The sequence below is a fragment of the Amphiura filiformis genome, chromosome 3 (genome assembly GCF_039555335.1).
Source record: "Amphiura filiformis chromosome 3, Afil_fr2py, whole genome shotgun sequence".
Taxonomy (NCBI): Eukaryota; Metazoa; Echinodermata; class Ophiuroidea; order Amphilepidida; family Amphiuridae; genus Amphiura; species Amphiura filiformis.
This window is the reverse complement of record NC_092630.1, coordinates 31,469,725-31,492,349: the sequence shown is the minus strand read 5'-3', so window position 1 is coordinate 31,492,349 and position 22,625 is coordinate 31,469,725. Positions and strand designations below refer to the sequence as shown.

The 22,625-nt window shown below is 36.6% G+C and overlaps 1 protein-coding gene and 1 long non-coding RNA gene across 3 annotated transcripts; both read right to left on the bottom strand.

The window, feature by feature from the left end:
- Positions 1-1,124: 1,124 nt before the first annotated feature.
- LOC140148368 (uncharacterized) lies at positions 1,125-6,595 on the bottom strand. The gene is made up of 2 exons (XR_011858478.1): positions 6,526-6,595; positions 1,125-3,343 (listed from the first exon to the last, which is right to left on the bottom strand). It is a non-coding gene; the product is annotated as an uncharacterized lncRNA (long non-coding RNA).
- Positions 6,596-6,891: 296 nt separating this feature from the next.
- On the bottom strand, positions 6,892-22,625 carry LOC140148367 (ubiquitin carboxyl-terminal hydrolase 21-like). Of its 2 annotated transcripts, none has more exons than XM_072170293.1 (4): positions 22,546-22,625; positions 13,770-13,927; positions 10,321-10,489; positions 6,892-8,710 (listed from the first exon to the last, which is right to left on the bottom strand). In XM_072170293.1, exons 2-4 carry the CDS (start codon positions 13,886-13,888, stop codon positions 6,992-6,994), a joined length of 2,007 nt encoding a protein of 668 aa, XP_072026394.1. In that variant the 5' UTR covers positions 13,889-13,927; positions 22,546-22,625; the 3' UTR covers positions 6,892-6,991. The 2 variants fall into 2 exon arrangements, with proteins under 2 accessions (XP_072026394.1, XP_072026395.1); XM_072170294.1 differs by having other exon boundaries at positions 13,770-13,923; positions 22,546-22,602.

Genomic DNA, 22,625 nt, shown 5'->3' with positions numbered 1-22,625 from the left:
AAGTTATTTAAAAAACCTGACCCAAGATTTCTAATTTTTTCGGTTGGTCGCTGAGGGCAACCAAACATAATTTTTTTTGGCCTAATCTTAATGATTGCTATCTTGGACAGTGAACTGTGTATTTGTTTGGTGACTAATTAACATGAAAAATTATGTGTGGAGAGAACATTGTGTGACGTCTCTCATGCTCCCTCCAATGAACTGAATAGCATGGGTGTGGTTATTTCTTATGCCCCCGAAATGAAATGAATAATGCATGTTTGGTTGTCTTTCATGTCCCCTCAAATGAACTGAAAAGTGTGGTTATTTCTTATTCCCTTGAAATAACTGAATAGTGTGTGTGGTTGTCTTTCATGTCCCCTAAAATGAACTGAATAGTAAAGTGTGGTTATTTCTTATTCCCCTGAAATAACTGAATAGTGTGTGTGGTTGTCTTTCATGTCCCCTAAAATGAACTGAATAGTAAAGTGTGGTTATTTCTTATTCCCCTGAAATAACTGAATAGTGTGTGTGGTTGTCTTTCATGTCCCCTCAAATGAACTAAATATATATGTGTGGCTGTCTCTCATGACCCAAAAAAGAGGTTTTTGTATGTTAACTCGGTAACAATAGGTCAAAGATAGCACAAACTTTACATTTTTGAAATCCTTGTGATCAGATAAATATTTTGATGTATCATTTAATAGAAATTTTTACACCTGTCATGACCTCTAGGGGTCAAATCCAAAATGCCTCCACAAATAAATTTTGGACCATGTACATCATGTGTGGAAACTCTAGTGCTTCTATCATAACTATTTGGAATTGTGAATAGTGCAGTAAAAAAAAGAAGAAGAAAAATGCAGTGCTTTATAATGCGCTACGCACAGGCACAACGCCTAGACGTTGATCCACAAGCCTCAGCACACTTTACAGTAATAATGCATAGCTATGCTATTTCATGTTTGAGGCTCTACATGCATATGGATGTCTGCAAGGACTAAATGCTATCTTATAATAAACATGCTAGAGCAAAAAATCAGAGTGCATCATGTTGGAGTGTGTGTGTCATTACATTTGTAGGATCGAGTCAGCAAGAGATATTATACACCATGAAATAAAAGATCATTCAGGAGAACTAAGTATCTAGGTGAAAACATTTCAGTTCAAAATTTTATTTCATATTTTACAAATTCATACAGGAATCAAAATTTTGCATCACTTATTATTCAATACCCGACATTTTTCCACAAAATAATTGATAAGATAAGTTTTTATACCCCTGATATCAGTCAATAAAACAAACTATCTATAAAATTCAGTTTCCAATGGGGTATTTGTTATTAGGCATAGAATAGAATACAAATTGCTTCAAACAGATGTAAACGGAGTATACACATTTCATTGTTGATATGAAATTGCACTGGGTACCTGAAACATTACTAACTATAGAAAAATTATTTAATTCGTGTATATCGTGGAACATACTCTTTGCGTGGCTGTGCGTAGTAAGCAGTTGTACGCAGATAACCTTGCACCTCTGTACGCGTAGAGTAGCATTGTACGCTTGTGTAATAGCATGATTAGTCGCGGAGTAACAAGCGTACTTAAATGTTCCACGATGTACACAAATTAAATAATATTTCTATAGCAAGATGAAGATGTAAAGTAATCCCACAAACCAAGCCAATGTGTTAAAATGGTTTAAGTCATGTTCTGTTATAATTCAGCCGAAAATATAATATCAAATGTGATATGATCAAGCAAAATCACTCAATGAGTCATTTGTTGAACAAATTCATTTCTTAATTTTATTATACAGGCTGTATCAAAATGATTGGTACCCATCAGTTTTCATGTTTATTGACAAGCCTGCTGCTTCCAAATGCAGCTTTGGATCACAGTAAAATCGCCTCAATTTGTAGTTTATGATCATTCACATTATTTGTCTACAAATTAGGTGCATCCTATGTTGCATTGTGATGTAGCAGTCCTGTCCCTAATCACTGAAAACTGACGGTACCAATCATTTTGATACACCCTGTATGTGACATTTTCAGCACTATTTTGATGAGAACTCAGATCACTTTAGTGGTGGTGCTCAGAACAATCAAATATAGAGTAAGTTAATTCCCAATAAAATGAAGTTCAACTTACTTTGTATTCATTGATATATCTCAAAATTTATATTAGCAACAAGCAACTCTTCACTCATTGCAAAATCAACATCACAACTATGTAGATCTAACAAATACTTTTTTAATGACAGGTAAACTGAAATTGAGCCAAATAGCAATTGATTTTCTAACTACCGTAACCACTCGGGTATAAGCCCACCCACCTAGATGGCAGATTTCACTTCAAAAATGGGGGTGGGCTTATAACCGGGGAAGGGCTAGTGCTTGAATTTGAAAATAAGAATAATCACCCCCCCCCATTTGTATATATGCCCAATGTACCAGTTATTTCTATCATGTCAATTTAAATTTCTTAAAATTATAAGTGTGAAATGTTAATTTTCAACTGATATTTTTGAATATTTGTTCTTAAATATGAGATCAAAGCATTGATTTGATTTAAGAACTTGGCCAAAATTTAGTACTGGGCTTATACCTGAGTGCACCCTTGTTGCCAGAATGTTTTGAAAAATAGGGGGTGGGCTTATAGCCGAAGGCGGGCTTATACCCGTGTGATTACTCTTTCTGTGCTTTCAATTTTGATCTACATTGTACCATTACAAATACACCAGCCATAAGTAGTGTAGTACCATCATGTTTTCAACGACTCGCAATTACCGCTCCATCAAACAAGTGTGGCAACATGAGTTTGTCCATTATGACTAATTTTACTGAATGCATTATACTGTGTTCAACTCCTAATAAGAGTGAAAATTACTTAGTTTTACAGACAGGAATATTGCTGTCATTCACTGCAATTTGACTTATCTATCTGGGAAATTTGGGTTATCTTCCTGAGAAATTAATTATGTTTTCCAGGTCTGGCAAATTACCATCCAATCTAAACATGAAAGTCCTAAGTGGTATGAGGCATTCTTGAAATGATTAATTATAGACCATTCAGGATTTTGCTTTACATTTGTAGAGTTCCCCATCGAATTGTTTGCCACCTTGATTGATTCCTCCATTTTGAGATTGGATAGGGCTAAAACTCACATACTATCACAATTATTTTTGCAAAAATTAAAAAAAAAAAAAGCTAATTTTTGGGAGCTCTGAAACTGCTATTTTTGATATGAATTATCACATAAAACTAAAGGTCCTGAACATGAACAAAACTCTTTACACAATAAAATTTGCATCAAGGACTAGAATTCTTCTTACCTATATGTAAGTCCAAGGTTACACTTAATACTGTTGATAATCCCTGAATGGACAGGGCATGTAAACTGGTCTTAAAAAGAAACTTACAATTTTTCACAATGTCATATCGTAAAATCCTGTCTATAAAAATGAACAAAAATTACACACAGGATTACTTCAATACTCTACTCTTAACACATTTCAGTAACCAAGCAGTTGTCCCAACTGACACAACAGCAAAATGCACTGACATGGAACACCTTCCTGGACCACATTCACAGCCCAACAGATTTCTTTTGCTGGGTTCCAATTATTCGCCTGTGAATGTGGTCCCGGAAGCTGTTCCGTGTCAGTGTATTTTACTGTTGTGTCAGTTGGACAACTGCTTGGTTACTGACATGTGCTTAGAGTAGAGTATGGAAGTAATCCTGTGTGTAATTTTTGTTCATGTACAGGTGAATAATTGAAACCCAGCAAAAGAAATCTGTTGGGCTGTGAATGTGGTCCAGTAAGGTGTTCCATGTCAGTGCATTTTGCTGTTGTGTCAGTTGGACAACTGTTTGGTTACTGACCAGTGTTTAGAGTAGAGTATTGAAGTAATCCTGTGTGCATTTTTTGTTCATTTTTATGGAGAGGATTTTAAGATATGAACTTGTGAAAAATTATAAGTTTCTTTTTGAGGCCAGTGTAGTTAAGTTGCAAGATGTCTACCAGCAGATTACATAGCAGTCAACTAGAGATGACCCATGACAATGTGCTGCTCTCAAGAAATGAGCATAAAGTCCCAAGTTGGGAGATTCGAGACGTTCCAACTTTTGAGTTGATGTTCTTCATTTGAAGTCATCTGTATTGGCAGTATTATGTCCTTTATGAATGGTGACATAATATGCTGTACTCTGTATTCAATTCTGTCCCCATTCACAAAAGACATACATTTTGTACCAGTGCCAATACAGGTGTCTTAAAACAAGGAACATCAACTCAACAGTAGAAACGTCACAGAACTCTCAATTTGGGAGCAGGTCACATGCCCATCTGGTGAAAAGAATTCCAATTCCTGACTGTTAAAAAACCCAATGATGATGACAGGTCAAATTTCACAATACAGCACACAAGATTACAATGTATTCACTGATTGCCCCTTTCAAAGTACATCACAAGATTTGAATATAAAAATAAACATATACTAATACTATGATAAAAGTGACCATAGGGACAAGTTTATACAGCACTAACTAAAACAAAATGCACATAGTCCTAGTTAAAAAGCAAATTTAGGTCAAAATATACACAACATATTTTTATCATTGAAATTTCTACTAAAATATTGACTGCAAAAGTTAATAACATTGGAAACTAGCATTATAATTATATAAAAAAACTATTTTGTTATCAAATTTGACATCAATAATACCGTATTGGTCCGAGTATAGTCCCACCCGTTTTTTAGGTGAACATTTTTCACAATTGGGGGGTGGGATAATGGGATTATACTCGAATTTCATGGATCATTCATGGTTGACCTAAAAAAAAAAAAAAAAAATTCAAGATATTTTATTTTAAATATGAAAATTGATAATTTGTATTCATGTCATACTCTATTAATTATTTCAACATGCATTGAATTTGAATGCATTTTGAAATCATTAATAGAGTATGACATGAAAACAAAGTATCAATTTTCATATTAAAAATACAAAATATCTTGAATTTTTTGTTTTGTTTTTTTGTTTAGGTCAACCATGAATGATCCTAGATGATCCTAGCATTCAGGTCTAGGTCCAGGGACACTCCAAAACCAAAAAAAAACTTAAAAAAAAAAAACCATTTTTTTTTTTTTACAATTTCTGGAATTTTTCAAAAATGGGGGTGGGACTATACTCGAACGTGGGACTATACTCGGACGAATACGGTAATGCATTACCAAGTGTATGTAATAAAACCCAACATGATAATTCAAGGTATCCCATGGCAAAAGCCATCATGTACAATGTATATATACAATAATGTTACTGAAGTTAAAATGTCCAGGTCTGTTTTTTTACAACTAAGTGAGACAGTAAGTCACCCAATCTGATCCACTCAAGCCAAAGTTGGAATTTTGAAAATTGAGTTCCTACAATGTACTAACTTGCTCAGTACATACAATTACTGATGTTGAATCCCCAGGTCGCTTGAATACTTGGTGGCAAAGTTATGAACATTTTAATTTTCTTATGTTTTTTTTACTGTTTTTTCTCTTCACCTTTTGCCTATCTCAGTTTCATTATTACTGACTTTAGCCTGATTGGACCAGATCTGGTCACATGACACATTGAATGTACAATATGAACAATATTTACATACAATACACAACATGTAAAAAGTCAGTGTACATATTGTTGTTCAGAGTTGCTCTCAATACAAAAACACACACAACATAAATCATTTTCACTTATCCATGAAATGAGAAGACATGCATTTGGTCGGTGTTTCCTTCTGGCCTGCCAGTTTAGAAATGGCATTGAATCCATTTTACATTTTCTCTAAGCAACACATAGACTGGAGTTGTTTATTTATTTGTACATACATTTTCAGGGTCAACACTCCACGAAACTTCATAAGCCTGCGTGATTTGTGACCCTGTGAACAACAAAATGAGATAAAAAAAAAGTGAAAATTTGTCAGTGTTTTATAGAGAGCTAAAACTAAACAAGTTATTGCAGGGTCAACACTCCACGAAACTTCACAAGTCTGCGTGATTTGTGACCCTGTGAACAACAAAATGAGATAAAAAAAAAGTAAAAAATTGTCAGTGTTTTATAGAGAGCTAAAACTAAACAAGTTATTGCAGGAACTTTAAAAATTCATAATTCTAGTGTTCTTAATCTTTAATTTCAAATTCAAAAGCAATTGCATGCAATTCAAATTACAATCAAAACCATTCAATAATTTACACTTTTAAATATATACATGAGCAAGTAAAAGACAATTTATTTACACTGTATTATTATTATAGCACAGCTGCTTGTTGTTTACAATGGTTTAAATTACACACTACAAACTCCTATACTTTGGTTTACATCAAGTTCAGTAGTGATGTCAATGCTTTTTTGCACATGTGCTTCGATTTTGCTGAGAAGTATGTGCAAGTCAACATTTTGACCTTTGAAAGAATGCGCATACGTCACTACAGAACTTGAGATGAGCCAAAGCATATAGTATTAATTTAGTGCACAATGTAGACTTTAAAGACCCATTCAGTGATCCCAGCGCAAGTGTAAAAAAATTAAAATTGTTTATAAATTGCTTAAAAGTGAAGGATTAGTCTGATTTAGTCATTCAAATTGTCATTTGGTATTTTTGAAATGACAAATTTGGCACAAAACAAAGAAAACAGCAGTATTGACGAAGTTGAAGCCCCATTCAAATATATGTAGCTAATAATTACAGATTCTTGTAAAAAGTTTTATTTTGTCTTAAATACACGACTTTCGGCTGAACCACTCACATGCTATGTTAGCACATCTATGACAATGACAAAGGTACCAAAATCTGAATTTTGATAATTTTATGATCGTCCGGCCGAGCAAATCACTGAATGGGCCTTTAACTATTACCATTTCTCAATTTTGTAAGGCAGAGTTTGTATTTATTTTCAGACTTTAAATTAGATATGTACACAAATATACATAGTATAGTACATCGTTTTGTTATACATCCTTTCTGACGTAAAACAAGAGATATGAATTTTGTCTAATGGATGGTGTACAGCACTCATATGCCATATTTACTCTATTAACAATCTCATCATCTAGTCTGTACCAATTGCCATCAGACGCCACACAATAGCTTACATAGTGACCATTTTCTGTACTCTCTCCTCCTTCATGTACACACAGTCCATAAAGATCATATCGTGGGCCTATGTTGTTTCCTGGTGTGTGGATGCTGAAATGCTGCTCAAAGAGAGCACTTGATAAATCAAGATCAGTGAGTGGGATATTGACTGAAGTTTTGATTTTCTTAGTCCTCCCGGAAGCTGGATTATAGTGGAAGCGGTTAAGTTGAAGGATAAGATACATGGGAGGGAATCGCATGGTTGTCTGGTAACGAACCTCTACGCTAGAAGTATTGGGGGATTGATCTCTGCTTGGAGTGGAAGAAAACATGGGAGGGCTAAGAAGGGGTGGGCTGGCTACATCAATATTGGCTTTCTTTCCTGACATTGCGCCACTCAGCATGCTGGCATTTCCTTCTGGGATCTCATGTTCAATTGTGCTTAAGCTGTTCACACAATCCTGCAGTTGCACAATGGCATACACTTGTCGAGGCTCTAGTAGTGGTATAGGCAGAATATGGAATAATTGGATACCAACCGCAACTTTGTTGTGTGTTTGATTCTCATAAAGCTCGATGAGCTGCCCTGCAAAGTGGTCAGTAACAAATGACCGTTTGTCCTGGTTTAATTGATACCATTCCATATCTGACAGAGTTCTCACTGCTGTTATGCTGGCTTCATCATACATCGAGTCCTGTCCTTCAAGTTGACGGAACAATTTCATCTTTAAGGTATTCAGGCTTTCTGAGCTCATACTTCTCAGGTCACTCTCAATTGACTGATCCAAGGATCTTGAATGGGATTGACTAGGGGCAATCTTCAGCAGAATATCATGAAGTGTACTCAGCATCCAAGTCAAAAACTCAGCAGCATCTTGCTGTGTTTGCATCTTGTTAGGATGTGTAACAATTTGGGTACCTAATCTTGCTGCCGCTTTGCGGAAACCATGTGTATCTACAGTTGTACGTGAAGCACCGGTAGGTATGGAAGCACAACCAATGAGCAAATCACACAATTCTTTGAGAAATGTAGATTCAAGAGGGCTACATTTTCCACTTGCATGAGGTATCTCTCTAGATATGGATGGGAATATATTAGGCAAATGTGCCATGCATTGCACCACAGAATTGAGAAAGCACAAATTCTGTCCTCTGTTACGTAATCCAGGTGGAGAACTTTCTCCACCACCGTAGCCAAAATAAGACATGACCTGTGAAGACCAGCTGTTTCTTGTTGGGGTCTTGTATTGATGTGTTGGTTGAATTGGCTGCTGGGCTGCCTGGGTAGATATCTGCCTGGGCGGCACCTGTTTTCTAATTGGCTTCTTTTCTTGTATGAGCCGACGACTTGGGATTTCTGTGTCTGAATCTGGATCAGAGAATGAATCACTCCTTATGCTGGGCCGAGCCAGAGGAGTAGTGATATAGGACGAGGAGGATATTGGATGGGAGTCTGCATACCTTTGCTGTGGTGTCTCTGGTGGACGTGTCTCTGTGGGGTAGTCTTCTTGATATTCATAATTCATATCCGGTGCATTGTACCAATTTGACCACTTTTTTCTTGCTTTGTTGAAGAGTGCAGTAAAATATATCTACAGTGGATAAGAATGAAAAGTAAAAGAAATCATTGGTAATTGTGTGTCTATAATTGTTTAGAACTGATCTCTTCAACTAAGAACAATGTATGTAAATAACACCTGCTGAGCTAAATTGCAAGATATAAACAAGATACGAATGTAATGTACATCACTGATTATATTATTAGTTAAAGGTGGGTGTTTCATATGGCATTTTCTACATCACATTGAGGCAGGGTTCCCGTTAAGGATTTAAAAATGTGCGTCATGTGTGACGCAAGTTTGCTGACAAGGTTGAAAAAACTTGCGTCCAGACATATTTTTGTGCGTCCATCTGAAATTCACAATCAATCATACTGGGAAACGCCACGGAATTTCATGGTCAGAACGGCAGCCCCTTGTTGCTAACACACGTACCCGTGCTCGGTCTACACTTCATCAAATGTTGATTGTTAAAATAAAATAAAAGTGCATTTTCGCCATGATATTCCATCTCCAGTCGCTATGATAATTTTTCTCATTTCTGTGTCAGTTTTGGTCGGAAACGTGGTCAGAAACAGCTGCAAAAACATTCGCAAATTTTCGTACTTTTACTTCCGGGTTTCTTTAATTTTAAAACGTGTTGTTGATGATATAAAAGCTAAAACACGCGCTACCACAAATAATACAAAAAAAAGATTATCATTTGGATTTTGTCTTTAAAATTGCTTTTATTCATCGTAACAATAATACTAATAAAGGAAACATAGATTATTTATGAGAAAATAAACTTAAAACATTAAAAACTGAATATTGTCAGCTTGTGATAAATAATTAAATAAACAGCAACTGGACGGTAGCCGCACGTCATCACTCTAGCAAGCTTTGTAAACAAAGCATCAATGGGGACTTTCCCATCAAACAACGATCGTACGGAAAGCTTGCAAAAAGTGCACGATTTCCTGACGTTGCATTTACAAATATTGCAGAATTTACTACAATTCTAAGCAGGTGGGTCAAAATTTTGGGGCTTTTATTATCTTAAAAATATAAAAGAATAAAAATGTCTTATTTTATCATCAATTAATGATTAAATTTCGAAGTTTTGTCTCGTCCACATGGACGCAAAAATACTGATTAGCCATGTGAATTTGCGTCCAAATTTGTAAAATACGCGTCTGGACGCAATGACGCACACTAACGGGAAGCCTGCATTGAGGTATGTTATGTTTTTAGTTTAATTGATCTGTCAAATGACATTAAAAGCAATTATGTGAATCACAATCGCACACAGAGCAGCACTGGTGGTATACCACCATAGAGGATGATTCTACCACTTCTTTTGTTTGTACCACCTAAAGGAATTATTTCTCAGGCCTAAAATTTACTGAGGTTATGAAAAACACATGAGTTTCCTTCTGATACCAAAATCTTGATTTCAATGAGATTGGTGCAAATTTGCAAGTGTCCTGTATTTTACTCATAATGTTTCACTGCCTGTGTATGACAGATAACAGAATTAATCAGCTAATTTCTTCTTGTATATATATATGATGGCTGCTGTGTTACAAGTTATGTCACCAGTGTAAAACATTTGTATACCAATTTAATGTATATGTACTTATCCCTAGAATAGTGTACTGTACCTGCAAAGACTTGATGAATTCTTGTCCATGCGGAATGGAACTGAGGAAGGACAGAACTGATAAGAAAAACAAGATGATCGGAAACCTATCAACTATGAGGAAGATTACACAGAGCACTGCTAAAACCATTCCCTCAATTTGCCATAACCGTCTACGTTCAAATGCATTCCTGTAAGAGGTCAATGAAAAAAAGTAACATAAATGGTCAGTAATATGGCACCAAAATAACATGTATGAAAAAATGTTGCCAAAAAATACTTATCCATTCCAAAGAAATCATTCTTGATCATCAGGGCTACATAAAAATAGCATCATCTTTAGGCCAAAACAAGAGAGAAAGATGATCCTGATAGCTTTTTCCTCTTTTCTCCACTTCAAAAGTCTTGCATTGATACAGTCATGATCTGTATGTTTAACAAATCTAAAGTGAAAGTGCAATTTTATCACATTTGCCTGAAGAATTTCCATAATGAAGCTTGAGGTCACAATATTGAACTGGGTGTTGTAAGATTTAAGCCATCTAATCCATGCACGCCTGCTCAAACCTCTTCCCCATTATTCTTCTCACCTAAATTCCTGAAGCCCAACAAAGAATCCATTACATGTGATAGTTCTTTATAAAGTTGTTCTGTCAGGCTGCATCAATTGGCAAATACCCTGCACTGTAACTCACTTCCTACCCAGCTGATTTATAGTTACTGGCAAAGTCTGACACAGGAGTCGGTGGAGTGTGTTTATACCATAACATTCATATTCATTAGACATAGACATCATGAAATATCAGCACCCCATGAATTCCCTATTAAACAACATGCATATCACATTATAGACTATGCCATAGTCGAATTTTGATAAATTTAGAAATAGGCCTATGTTATCAATCTCGATATTATAATGTAATAAATAGTCTATAAACAAATCTAGTTGCCCTAGATGTAGGCATTCTAAGTGATCATTTGTGTCCTGCCTTACTTTTGTTTTTTACAGGGTTTTTTAATATTTTTTGAAAGAGGGCTCCCTTCATGCCTACCACCAGTGATTTTCTAGCAGTCTGTTTTATTTTGGAGAATTGCCCACGTAACTCACGAAAAATACGACTATGGACAAACGATTGCGGTTAAGTCAGTGACGCTACGATGAGAATAAAATTGGCTCCACCCCTTGACCAATCAGAAACAGCGAATAGTTTCCGTCTCGTCCATAATTGTACAGGGGTTCTTGCATTTGGCAAAAGATAATATATACAATTTATTTAAAGAAAAATCAACGGTGGTACAAATCGATCAAGATTATATTTTGTATTTACTGTGATAAATATCGAATAATAACCCAAATAAATAAGAAATACCTGTATGGAAAAGTCAAATTATACAACGCCAACTATTTCTCATCCCCGTGGGAAAGTGCAGCAATTTATTTGCCAAAATCGATCAGCAAGATAAAATACCCCTAATTTGCATATAGCATCTATCTTGGCCTGTTTACAGGTATCACGAACCTCACTTGTGTAGTGCACACACGGTGACAAACCCACAACTGAGTGCAAAATATTGGCATGAGACAGGACATTGTTTTTAAAAATAGGCCGGCAAGATCACATCACAACACAATGTTGACTTTTCTGTTATTTTAGGGGGCTGGCATTTTTTTTTTTTTGCGGAAGGGGGGGGGTCATAGATTTTTGGAAAGAAAAATAGGGGGTCATAAAATATTTGGTGAGATAGTTTGTTTATTTTTAATTCAAAAAGACTGATTTCAATACAATTTGAGTTTGTTTAAGGGCTAAGGTGTATTGGTGGGGGGGGCATAAAATGTTGTTGTCGAAATAGGGGGGGGGGTGTCGCAATTTTATTGACGCGGATGTTTTGTTAATTTGGAAGAAAATGCCGGCCCCCTTAATTAGCACTAGTTACTTCAGGTGCTTTTGATATTTAATGGCATGCCGAAAGACGGAAAGAGCCTCATGTCCGAAATTCTAAAATAGCTACAAATATAGACGGATTATTAAAGAGAGGCATGAACTAATTTTCCCGTTATTATGAAATATTTATCTTTAAAAAAATGATTACCACAATAATTTAATAATCCGCACAATCGTTCTCCATGTGTCGCGAATAATTTCTTTCCTTGAAGACAATATTGTCCCTGGCTAGAACTATCGATGTAAATGCGTTCATATTTTGCTTCCCAAGGTAAACTCAAATTGTGTGCTTCTTCTAGTCTGGGATTTCCCACCCGACAAAAAGTCCTAGCAAACGGTGCTGCTTTGGTAGAAAATATATTTCCCATATTATATCTAGTTGGTAGCTTAGGAACCGGGGGCTAGAATACTCTTCACCCCGCCCCCCCAATAATTTCAGGTGAAGTGAAAAATGTCATTAAAATCCAGGAAACTAGGTATTTGTGGCAAAATTTTCTGACCTAAAGAATGGGTCATCAACAAATTCCATTTTGTGCGCCCCCCCTGCTAAAAATCTGGGTAGAATGGTGAAAACGTCTTTACCAGCCATGGAATGATGAAGGACTTCTTCCCGAGCCAGTTTACAATTTTCACATCCTAGTGAGGATGAATCGCAGTTTGTTCATTGTATCGCACCCGGCCTCATCAGCAGAATTCCCTGAAGAAGTCTCGGGTGATATTGGCCATGTCATGGTCCGTCTCTAAACAGCGGAGCTAAATAATTATGTTTATAAATTAATTTAGGCATATTTTATAGCCGGTAGAGACACACTTTTGAAGTTATTTACCCGATCAGGATTTATCCACACACGTACATTGTACCACTGACATGACACGTGCATGAACGTATTTCTTCCACTGGTTCATCACATATAAACAAACTTTGAAGTTTTACCGCAAGAGAGCCAAACACCACGGGAACAGCATAAAATGAGGTCACAATAATGCAAATGAAATTGATTACTATCGCCGAGATGTTCACTCTTTCCCTACACAAATGCTGCATCACAATTGGTTAATTTATATGAAATGCATTACATCATGCTATTCTTAGTAGGCCAAAATCCGACATTCTTGCCATAGGGGCCTGTGTTAAGCATTTTGACCGCAATCGAATGTCAGTAGTCCACTTGGGTATCAAGCTAACAGAGGGCGCACGGTGACTGAATAGATCAGGAAAATCTATCAATTGTGCACACAATCGGAGTTTTTAAAAATGCAAAGGTAATTCTGAATATGCACAATGGCAAGTGGACTACGGAGAAGTCTAATCACATTACTGTCATTACAGTGTTGTGACAGATCCATTTACTGGGATAAATTAAAATAGCGACAGCATCAGCAAGTGTGAAAGGACCCAGCTGAGAACTAGAGTTTCAACAATTTAGTGAGTCTTTTATTTGGTGAGCTATGCAACTGTAGCCATGTACATAAGGAATGTATGAGTGGTTTTTACTGTCTACTGTCACCATTTCATTTTATACCTCACCTGCTAAATGCTAACAATGATTTCACAATGAAATCCACCAGCAAGAACAGAATAAACTGCATGCACCAGTGACATGCAGTGTAGAATATAGTTGATGCAACACTGAAGACAATCCCCATAATGAATGATTGAATCTTTCACTTCCACGTCATATCTATCTGAAAGACAAATGAGATACATTTAATGCTCACATGTACAAACACATCATTGGCAGAGGCAAGGCAATAAACTTGTCCAACTTGCACCAAGTTTGATATAAAATTTGATCAATACGCGGATTTAGGGTTTCTCTAACGGAAGTCAATTTGTGCCGAAATTCTTTCCCACAATGCAATATGCATATTGCATAACAAAGAATATTGATTAACCTCCGAACTGTATCTATTGTTATGCAAAATGCTTATTGTGGGAAGGAATTTCGGCACAAATTGACTTCCGGTAGAGAAGACCTAAATCCGCGTACATTGAGCCCATATTTATTAGTTGAGCTATGAGGTTAAAATATTGGATGAGACGTAGTCGAGTCTAATATTTTAAAACTCATAGTGAGACCAATAAATATTGGGTGTAAAGCATACAATTTTAACATTATTATGTTTTGGATCCAATATTTTCACACACATGGGTTCATCAAAACATAATAATGAAAGGCTATCCATGTATATCTTGAGTTCTAAGCATATATGTATGCCCCCTTGATACATACCCTAGGATAGCTAGTTCATATTTTAGAATCATGTTCATGATGCAATCAGGTTTCAAATAAAATTTCAGAATGCGTACATACTTGAAACTTGTTTGCTGTTCATATTAATCATGTTAATTGCCTTTTTTGCATAATGTTCATAAACCGGACATGCATATTGGCAGTGTCCGAAATAAGGAAAATATGGAGGTTGTCGCGAGGACAACTAAAGCATAAATTCTGCTTGTCCTCAAAACATTTTGGTTATCCCCAAAATGTGTCATATTTCAGAGATAAAATATAGTGGTTGTCCAGGGGATAAGTACATAGCTCCATATGGTTGTCCCCAGTGATTTTTGGACAAGAGGATAAGTGCTTATTTCGAACACTGCATATTGGACAGGGTTGCTCAATTTAAATTAATAATTTTTTTCTAAAAAATCATTGATTTAAATTTAAATAAATGATTTTTTGGAAAAAAAATTGTGATTTATATCAAGCAACCCTGTCCTATATGCGTGTCCAAAGTCACCCAACAGTCCAAAGTCACCCCACTTTACAGTAGTGATAAGTAATGATGATAAGTACATAATTTAAGTGCACATTTTCAGAAAGGAAACGATGCAAGGAATTCAACTAGCACAGCAGATTTCTGCAAAAATGAGCACTTTTTGAGAAAAGCCCCAAAATTGATTTTCCATGCCAATTTGTTTTCAGTCCACAATAACAACTTGCCCAAAGTATCAAAATTGAAGAAAATAGCATGTATTCTAAAGAAACATTGTGCCGACTTTTAAGGCAACAAACCTTAGCAGTGATGCAGCACTGCATACTTTTTACGCTATATGCTTGCACGTTGTCACTTTGTACTTCAGATTGGACAAACTGTAGTACCGTATCCGTTTTTACATAATTTGTACATGTACTTCTACAGTATGTAGTTTAATTAGTACTAGGGCTAGAGGCACATGCACTGAAAAACTTGTTGAGCATGCTTGAACGATCCAGTACAAAAGTTGAAAGCATTTCAATGCTTGATCGAACCACAATCATCGGTCTTTTCTAAAGATGCATATTGTACTCAATCGCTTTTGCAGAAAACTGAATCACACGTATGTCCTATCTTCACAACATTAATTTTCTCAACAAACACAGATACGACTAGCGAACGTCTAAAGGGGCTGTGCCATAATTATTATGAGCCATGGGGGAGGGTAAAATTTGGTGGGGGGGAGCAAGACATTTTTGGTGAGCCGAAAGGGGTGGGGGAGCAATTTTGGCAAGCCGAGGGGGGCAAGCGATTTTTGGCACACATTCATGGGGTGCCTTCTAAATAATTTACGCTTTAGGAAAACAGTAGTACCGCTAATATGCAAATTTTCCTGCTCGCTGCGCTCGCAACATATATACATTGTATCTACACCATTTTACATGTAGGTTTGCAAATTGGGATTTTTGGAAGGCCAAGAGGGAGGGGCAAGCAATTTTTGGTGGGCCGTTCGGAAATTTTTTCCCCCCATCAATTTTAAACATGACAAATTTTTTATCAGTGCCGGCAGTCAAACATGACAGAGTAGGACCCAGATGTCCTATCTGCATTTAACATTAATGGCGATCTTTTCCTTTAGACCAAAGAAAAACACAACCACCTCCATCCAAAGGATGGAGACTCTTGTGCATGAAGCATGAGAGACCCACCGATGTAGCACAAGTGCCAATCCGTGGGCCTCACATGCCCCTCAACATAACCAATACAATCAAATATTAAATACGGTACACGAAAAGAAAACAATATTCTCATAAAATAAATAGCATGACAAATAAATAAGCAAAAACACAACCATCTCCATCGCAGGCCCTCGAAATCCGCGGTAACGCGGCCGCGCCGTTCCCAGAAAAAAAATTGGAGGTCACAGAAAAAAAAAAATTCGGAAAAAAAAAAAAAAAAAAAAAAAAATCGATTTTTTTTTTTTAAAATTTTTCTAAGTTTTTTGAAATGTTTTCCTACCCACTCACAAACCTTACTGCATGTATTCAAACCACCCAAGACCAACTAACCTTTAACATAACCCAAAACCCTTGGCCTTACCCCCAAAAGGGAATTAGGGTAGAAATTGATTTCACCTGAAAATGACAGAAAATCTGCCCTGTATTTAATGTTTTTAAATGCATTGCATGAATGTGTTTATAATGTTTTAATTAATTTAAATTTGCCTCATTTCAATTTTCATGGAAATTGTTATTTTTATTGCTAACAAAATAAAAGAGAAACCTTTCACATAATTTTGGAAATTTGAAAAATTTCTAAAATTCTGGAAATACAAAAAAAATTACATTTAAGTGCAAAAGCTTTTTTCTTCTGGGTAAGAACTTTTTCCTTACATGCAACAGCTTTTTTATTGCATGGTAGAAATTTGATAAATAGGTCATCATATACAAAATGCATGCATGGACCTATTTATCAAATTTCTAACATGCAAGAAAAAGGCTGTTGCATGCAAGAAAAAATTCTTACCCAGAAGAAAAAAGCTTATGCACTTTTATGACACTTTTTTGTATTTTCAGAATTTTAGATTTTTCCCCATAAAATGTAGCGTATTTTACACATTACTCTTATCATACAATGCATTCTTCATGCACATTAGTACCCCCTCATGACGAGGGCCCCTCCCACATACCGAAGAGGGGTGTCAAAAATTTTATGAATCATTGTTTTTATATTGTGCATTATATATCAATTTCAGCCATGTAGGCCATGTTATTAGGCAAAGAAAAAACTTTGAAGAATGCCTCTCATGTACAAAAGTATAGGAAACTGAACATTTAAAACCACTTTTTTAGGATGAAGGAAGCATTTTTCAAAATGTCTGAAACAGGCCAAGAATTACTGTAACATAGATATATGCATTTTTTATGTCACAAATGGCCTCTTTTGGGGTGCTAAATCTGCTCAAATCGCCTGGGCTTGACTGCCCCCTCGACCCCCGCAATGGCTCTGCCTCCTCGACCCACATGGATAATATTTCAGAGTTTTTTTATCAAAGCTCACTCTCGTGCCTGATTTCTTACTTTAAAAAGTCTAAAATCCATGAGCTTTTTAGGCTTTTTGAGCCCCTGGACCCCAACCATTAAGGGCGAGCGACAAGGCGCTCGCAAATTTCACAGAAAATTTTAAGCAACATAGTTTAAGTTCCCAGACAGGAAATATTTTTCCTATGCCCTGCTCCATCGAAGAAATGGGGACGTACAATCATCCCCCCCAATATTGACGCCTGAATATGCCCATTTTAGCCCCACAAGTGCAAATTTTCGGGCGCTTTCGCGCACATTTATTCCACTTTTGCACAATTTATTTCATCAGTTTAGCTTTAAAAAATAGCAAAACCTTTCGCGCCACTGATCAAAAGCGATCGGAATGTTACAAAAGTACAGATCGCATTCAGCTTACTTCATAGTCCAAAGCTCGGGGTCCCTTGGGACCCTGAGCTAACAGAAAAAATGCAAAATGGGGAGTCCCTAAAGAAATATCGGGGGTCCCAACTATTCATAAATTGTCTAGCAAATTCAATCTATTTGTGTGATACCATACTATTTTTGTGGGTGGGGGTGGGGGCAGGGGTTTATTAAATATTATTGTATTTTTTTCATTTTTTCTTTCATTCTTTTTTTTCTTTTCTTTCTTTCTTTTTTTTTTTCTTTCTTTTTTTTTTCTTTTTCTTTTTCTTTCTTTCTTTTCTTTTTTCTTTCTTTTTTCTTTCTTTCTTTTTTCTTTCTTTCTTTTCTTTTTTCTTTCTTTTTTTCTTTCTTTTTTTTTTTTAATTTCCTTTTTTATTTCAATCAAATTAGTATAATTACCTAATATTTACCGCCCGCCGCTGGCTGGAATAATAATTTTAATACTGCCCGCTTTAGTCAGGTACTTGTCAACCATGTAAACACAGGGATCTCGCTCTCTCCATATTTTCTCGATATCACGGCTGTTTTGCTGTCAAAATTTCACTCACAAAGCAGTATTACTGTGCATAATATTAATTATTGAAGTAAATTAGGCCATAATTTGGTATTTCAGGGGTTCAGTTGCTTCGAAAATGATGTGCATAATGCAAGTTGAGGAAACTTTTGAGCCTAGTTTTCCGGGCTAGTTTTATGACACCTGGATTTACAAAACAACATGTGGGAATTTTTGTTGCGTACGACGGGACGCAATAACTCACTGCTTTTGCAATATTCATGCGTGAGATTCGGGCTTTGGTGGGTCCGGGACGCAAAAAAGCCCGCATTGCGCGACCCTTGATGAGATAATCTTTGGAAAAATACGACATAATTTGTCATGGTGCTTGCGGAATGCCATGTAGTCTACTGTAGTAGACCAGTTTAATTTATCATTCCCTAAATTAATCTCTCTGACCTGACCATGGAAAAGTCATCATTCCTGTTCTGATTCAACAGCTCAGATATCCATGAGAAAACTGGTCTACTGTAGTTCAATATACAATGAACTATGCACTCTATAGTGGGTATGATGTTACCTCATTAAAAATGCAGTCTTGGCTGTTTATGCACATATCCTGTGGTTTTTACCAATTAAGCCGTTTGAATAGCCGTCCAGCGCGTATTATTTGCACAAGGTCCAATACAATGTACAGTACGCTTGACGTCGCGCACGTATACGCGATGGTTAAGCTGTCAAATGAAATCTGAATAGAGCTACCCCACGTGGGTTGGGTTCAGTGAACACAGTGGGTTGGGCTAATGCATAAACATGACGCTTGCCTATCTGTTATTGGTTAAGATTTACCACCCACATTGATTTTTACTTCATTAACATTCATCTCAGATTCGAGATGAAAGAGGTTGAGTCTATGTGTTAAGATATGGTGGGTCACACAGGTCATATCCAACTACCGCAGTCCTTTTTTCTCTGGGCAGGGCAGTCACTGGAGATGTGATGTGTTTCGTCATAGATTTTAAATGGTTTCATGCATGGAAACGTATGAATTGTTTATATAAAAAAAAAAAGGAATGCAGCGCAGTCTAAATGCCATGCAGTAAAATAAAACGTTGCGGCAATTCATGATTGACAACTAAAAATCGGTGTGTCGTTCGTATCCTCCGCTGTCAGTTTCTTATCCACTCACTACGTCCTCGCAAAAGCTTTGTGTTGATTACATAATGTGTTATGGCAAAATGCATAAGTACAACAGTGAAATAAATGAGTCCCGGAAATGAGTAGGGCAGCTAGGTTAGTACAAGGAACTTATACGTTGTCCTCATTCACAAACTGATACTATATCTGTCCAACGTATAAGGCTAAGATCGTACTGCAGAGTGCTGAAGGAATATTACACAGTCAAGAATAGGCTCAGTCACCTGTTGTTTGGGATCCCTCAGTCTCCCAAAACATCAAAACACCTAAGCGATGCACATATACTTACTTACGACTGTCTTTTATCTTATTACGCACACATAGTTTTGTCAACTTGCCTATAAAAGTCAAATTTTGCCAAATTTAATCTCTGTGCAATCCTATAATTCCCACATCACATCGTTATCAGCGATCATTTTTTATCCTGAAGTTTAGCTGGTTCCCATTATAAGTGTCATGCACATGCACAGTTAAAAATAATTGACCAGGAATCTGGGATCATTGAAACATCAACCGTTTCAAAATACGCAATGACAGTAAACTTAATGGCGAGCGGTCCAAATTTTGAGCCATACAAGTTTACGCGGTGAACTAAACCAGGGCAGGTTCTGGGGCGGGTTTCGATTCTTCTTCGTCTTACGTAACAGTATTGTTCTCCAAAAAACTAGTTGCTCTACCTATGGCGCTCTAGCTGAAATACAGCAGTAAATGTAAGCCTGTATTTTATCTAGAGTATCTCGAGCTATAGAAAAATGGCATTCCTTTACTTTAGTGTTTTTTATTTTTACATATATGTATTAAATAGCTGCCTTCTGCACTGGTTAGGGTTTATACATGTATAGGGTTATAGGGTTATAACACTGTACTTCCAGCGCAGCTAAACATGTAAGAATAAAAACCCCTAAAGTAAAGAAACGCCAGAAAAATTATTAAATTTGTGTACATCGTGGAACATTCAACTACGCTTGTAGCCTTGTTACTCCGCGACTTACACGCGCTACGCGCCCATATTGTAGGTATGCCAGGTGAATTCAAATTTGCCATCAAACTGCATCATTTTATATATCAAATTAAAGCCCTTGAGCTAAGAAAGCCAACACTGAAAACCTTTTTGTCATAGCACTTTCCGTAGCAAAGTTACATCTTGTCAAAGATTGACTTTCATCAAAAAAAGATTCTGCTAGCAAAATTCCCCAAAACAGCATTCGGGGGTGTTTCTAGATCTTAGTCTCATGACGATAGCACTTTTTTTTAATGGAACTGCTATCAAAATCTCTCTGAAATTCCATGTGCGAGTCTCTCATCACCAAAAAAAATCATATATTTGGGTCAAGTGAAGTATAGACAACATATTTATGAAGGTTTCTTTCTTAAAAAGCTTCTTTTAAATTTCAATGTAAATTTGTATTGCCGGTTTAGGCCATTTTGACTTAGACTGCCTAACTGGCCTGTATCTCGTTTAAATGCCAAAGTACGCCTGTAATACATACCTGTTTTTAATGACTTTGCAACAATGTTTCTATTGTCAGCAATAACAGCTTGCATTCACACTTTTGAGTTTATATGGTGAATTTTCGTACACATCATAAATAAGTGAAATCAGAATATCCTGAAAGGAATTTAGGTAACTAATTCAACGACACTGACCTCGCAACAGCTAATGTTTTCATGTAAACATGGCGTCATTAGACATTTTAGCCTACGTTTACAGTATCCTACTATCGGATCGTTGAAACAACGAAACCTCAATCCCGGCCTCATTCACGAATTCACTCACCTTCCTACACCACCAGTTGAAATAAAACTCGAAACATCCCGTGTTATTCCTCAAAACTACATGCACCTTCAAAAAAAAAAAATTGAAATCCTAGTAGAAATCCGTTATCGAAAATTGTTTGATATAAAACGTCACCAAAAGTAATTTTTCTGAAGAGTAGATACCGCGTGTCAAAATGGCGGCCGCAGTCGCATCCCCCCAGCTTTGTACGTGTACCCAGGTCACGGTATGTCTACGTGATTTAACAGTCAAGGTCAGAGAACAGCGCAACCTGTCTGCTGTCATGACGTAATATAATGGCTCCGCCCAATGAACGGCGCTGTCAATCATCCTTATTGCCTTTGTCGAACAGACTTTTACGCAGGTAAGAGCTCACGCTGTCCTCACTTTTAGGATCGACGAGCGTCAGGCCGATACAATCTGGTTGTGTAGGAGACTATCATCGTGATGCCCACGTTGGAACCATTGGATTACGGAAGAAATATTCATACCAGGACTGAAGCAAATGTGGCCATTTCTATGTTTGTACCGGGCAAGTACCGGACAATTTTCAACACGGAGCTAGCGGAAAATACTGCAAATTCGTCCAAGGTAAGCAAAGGGTTGGGGATCGCATTTTTAACTTTGCTTGACTAAACTGTTTCGGAGTTAAGGCACGCTAAAAGTAGACCATTTCGGGGCTGTATTTGGTGTACATGTGACGTTTTGAAAAGTGTAAAAAACGACCACTTATTCGCTATTGCTGAAGTATACCCCGAATCATGTACCAATACACAAGGTATTGGTACATGAGATCAGGTATAATTTTGACTGACTAGCAAATGTGTTAACTGAGGTTTCCCTGTGATACCTACATATTGCGAGGTTATCTGCGTACAACAGCTTACTACGCACAGCCACGCCAAGAGTATGTTCCACGATGTACACCAAATTATGTAATTTTTCTATAGCATGAACGATGAAGATGAGAGTGAGAAATCCATTGTTCATGTATGTTGTTGTTTTTTTAAGTAAGCTTACAACGTTTTTTCAAGTTAGAGCCAATATTTATTTATAGGATTAGTCTTGAAATAAAGTAGAATCATAAATTAAGTTTGTTCTTTTTGGCTAGTTAAGCAAAAGTTCAAATTTGATGTAATTTTTCACGCTGAAAAATTCGTCTACTTACATGAATTTGCAGCTCAAATTACCGGCTATGGATTTTGAATCTTCTTGGATAGGTCAAGGGTCACGTTTATAACCGGAAGT

Coding starts and splice junctions, on each gene's coding strand:
- LOC140148367 (XM_072170293.1), bottom strand. CDS start 13,888: ATGGGGATTGTCTTCAGTGTTGCATCAACTATATTCTACACTGCATGT. Junction 10,490..13,769: donor TCATTGTTAGCATTTAGCAG/GTGAGGTATAAA, acceptor GACCTCTTACAG/GAATGCATTTGAACGTAGAC. Junction 8,711..10,320: donor AATTCATCAAGTCTTTGCAG/GTACAGTACACT, acceptor TATCCACTGTAG/ATATATTTTACTGCACTCTT.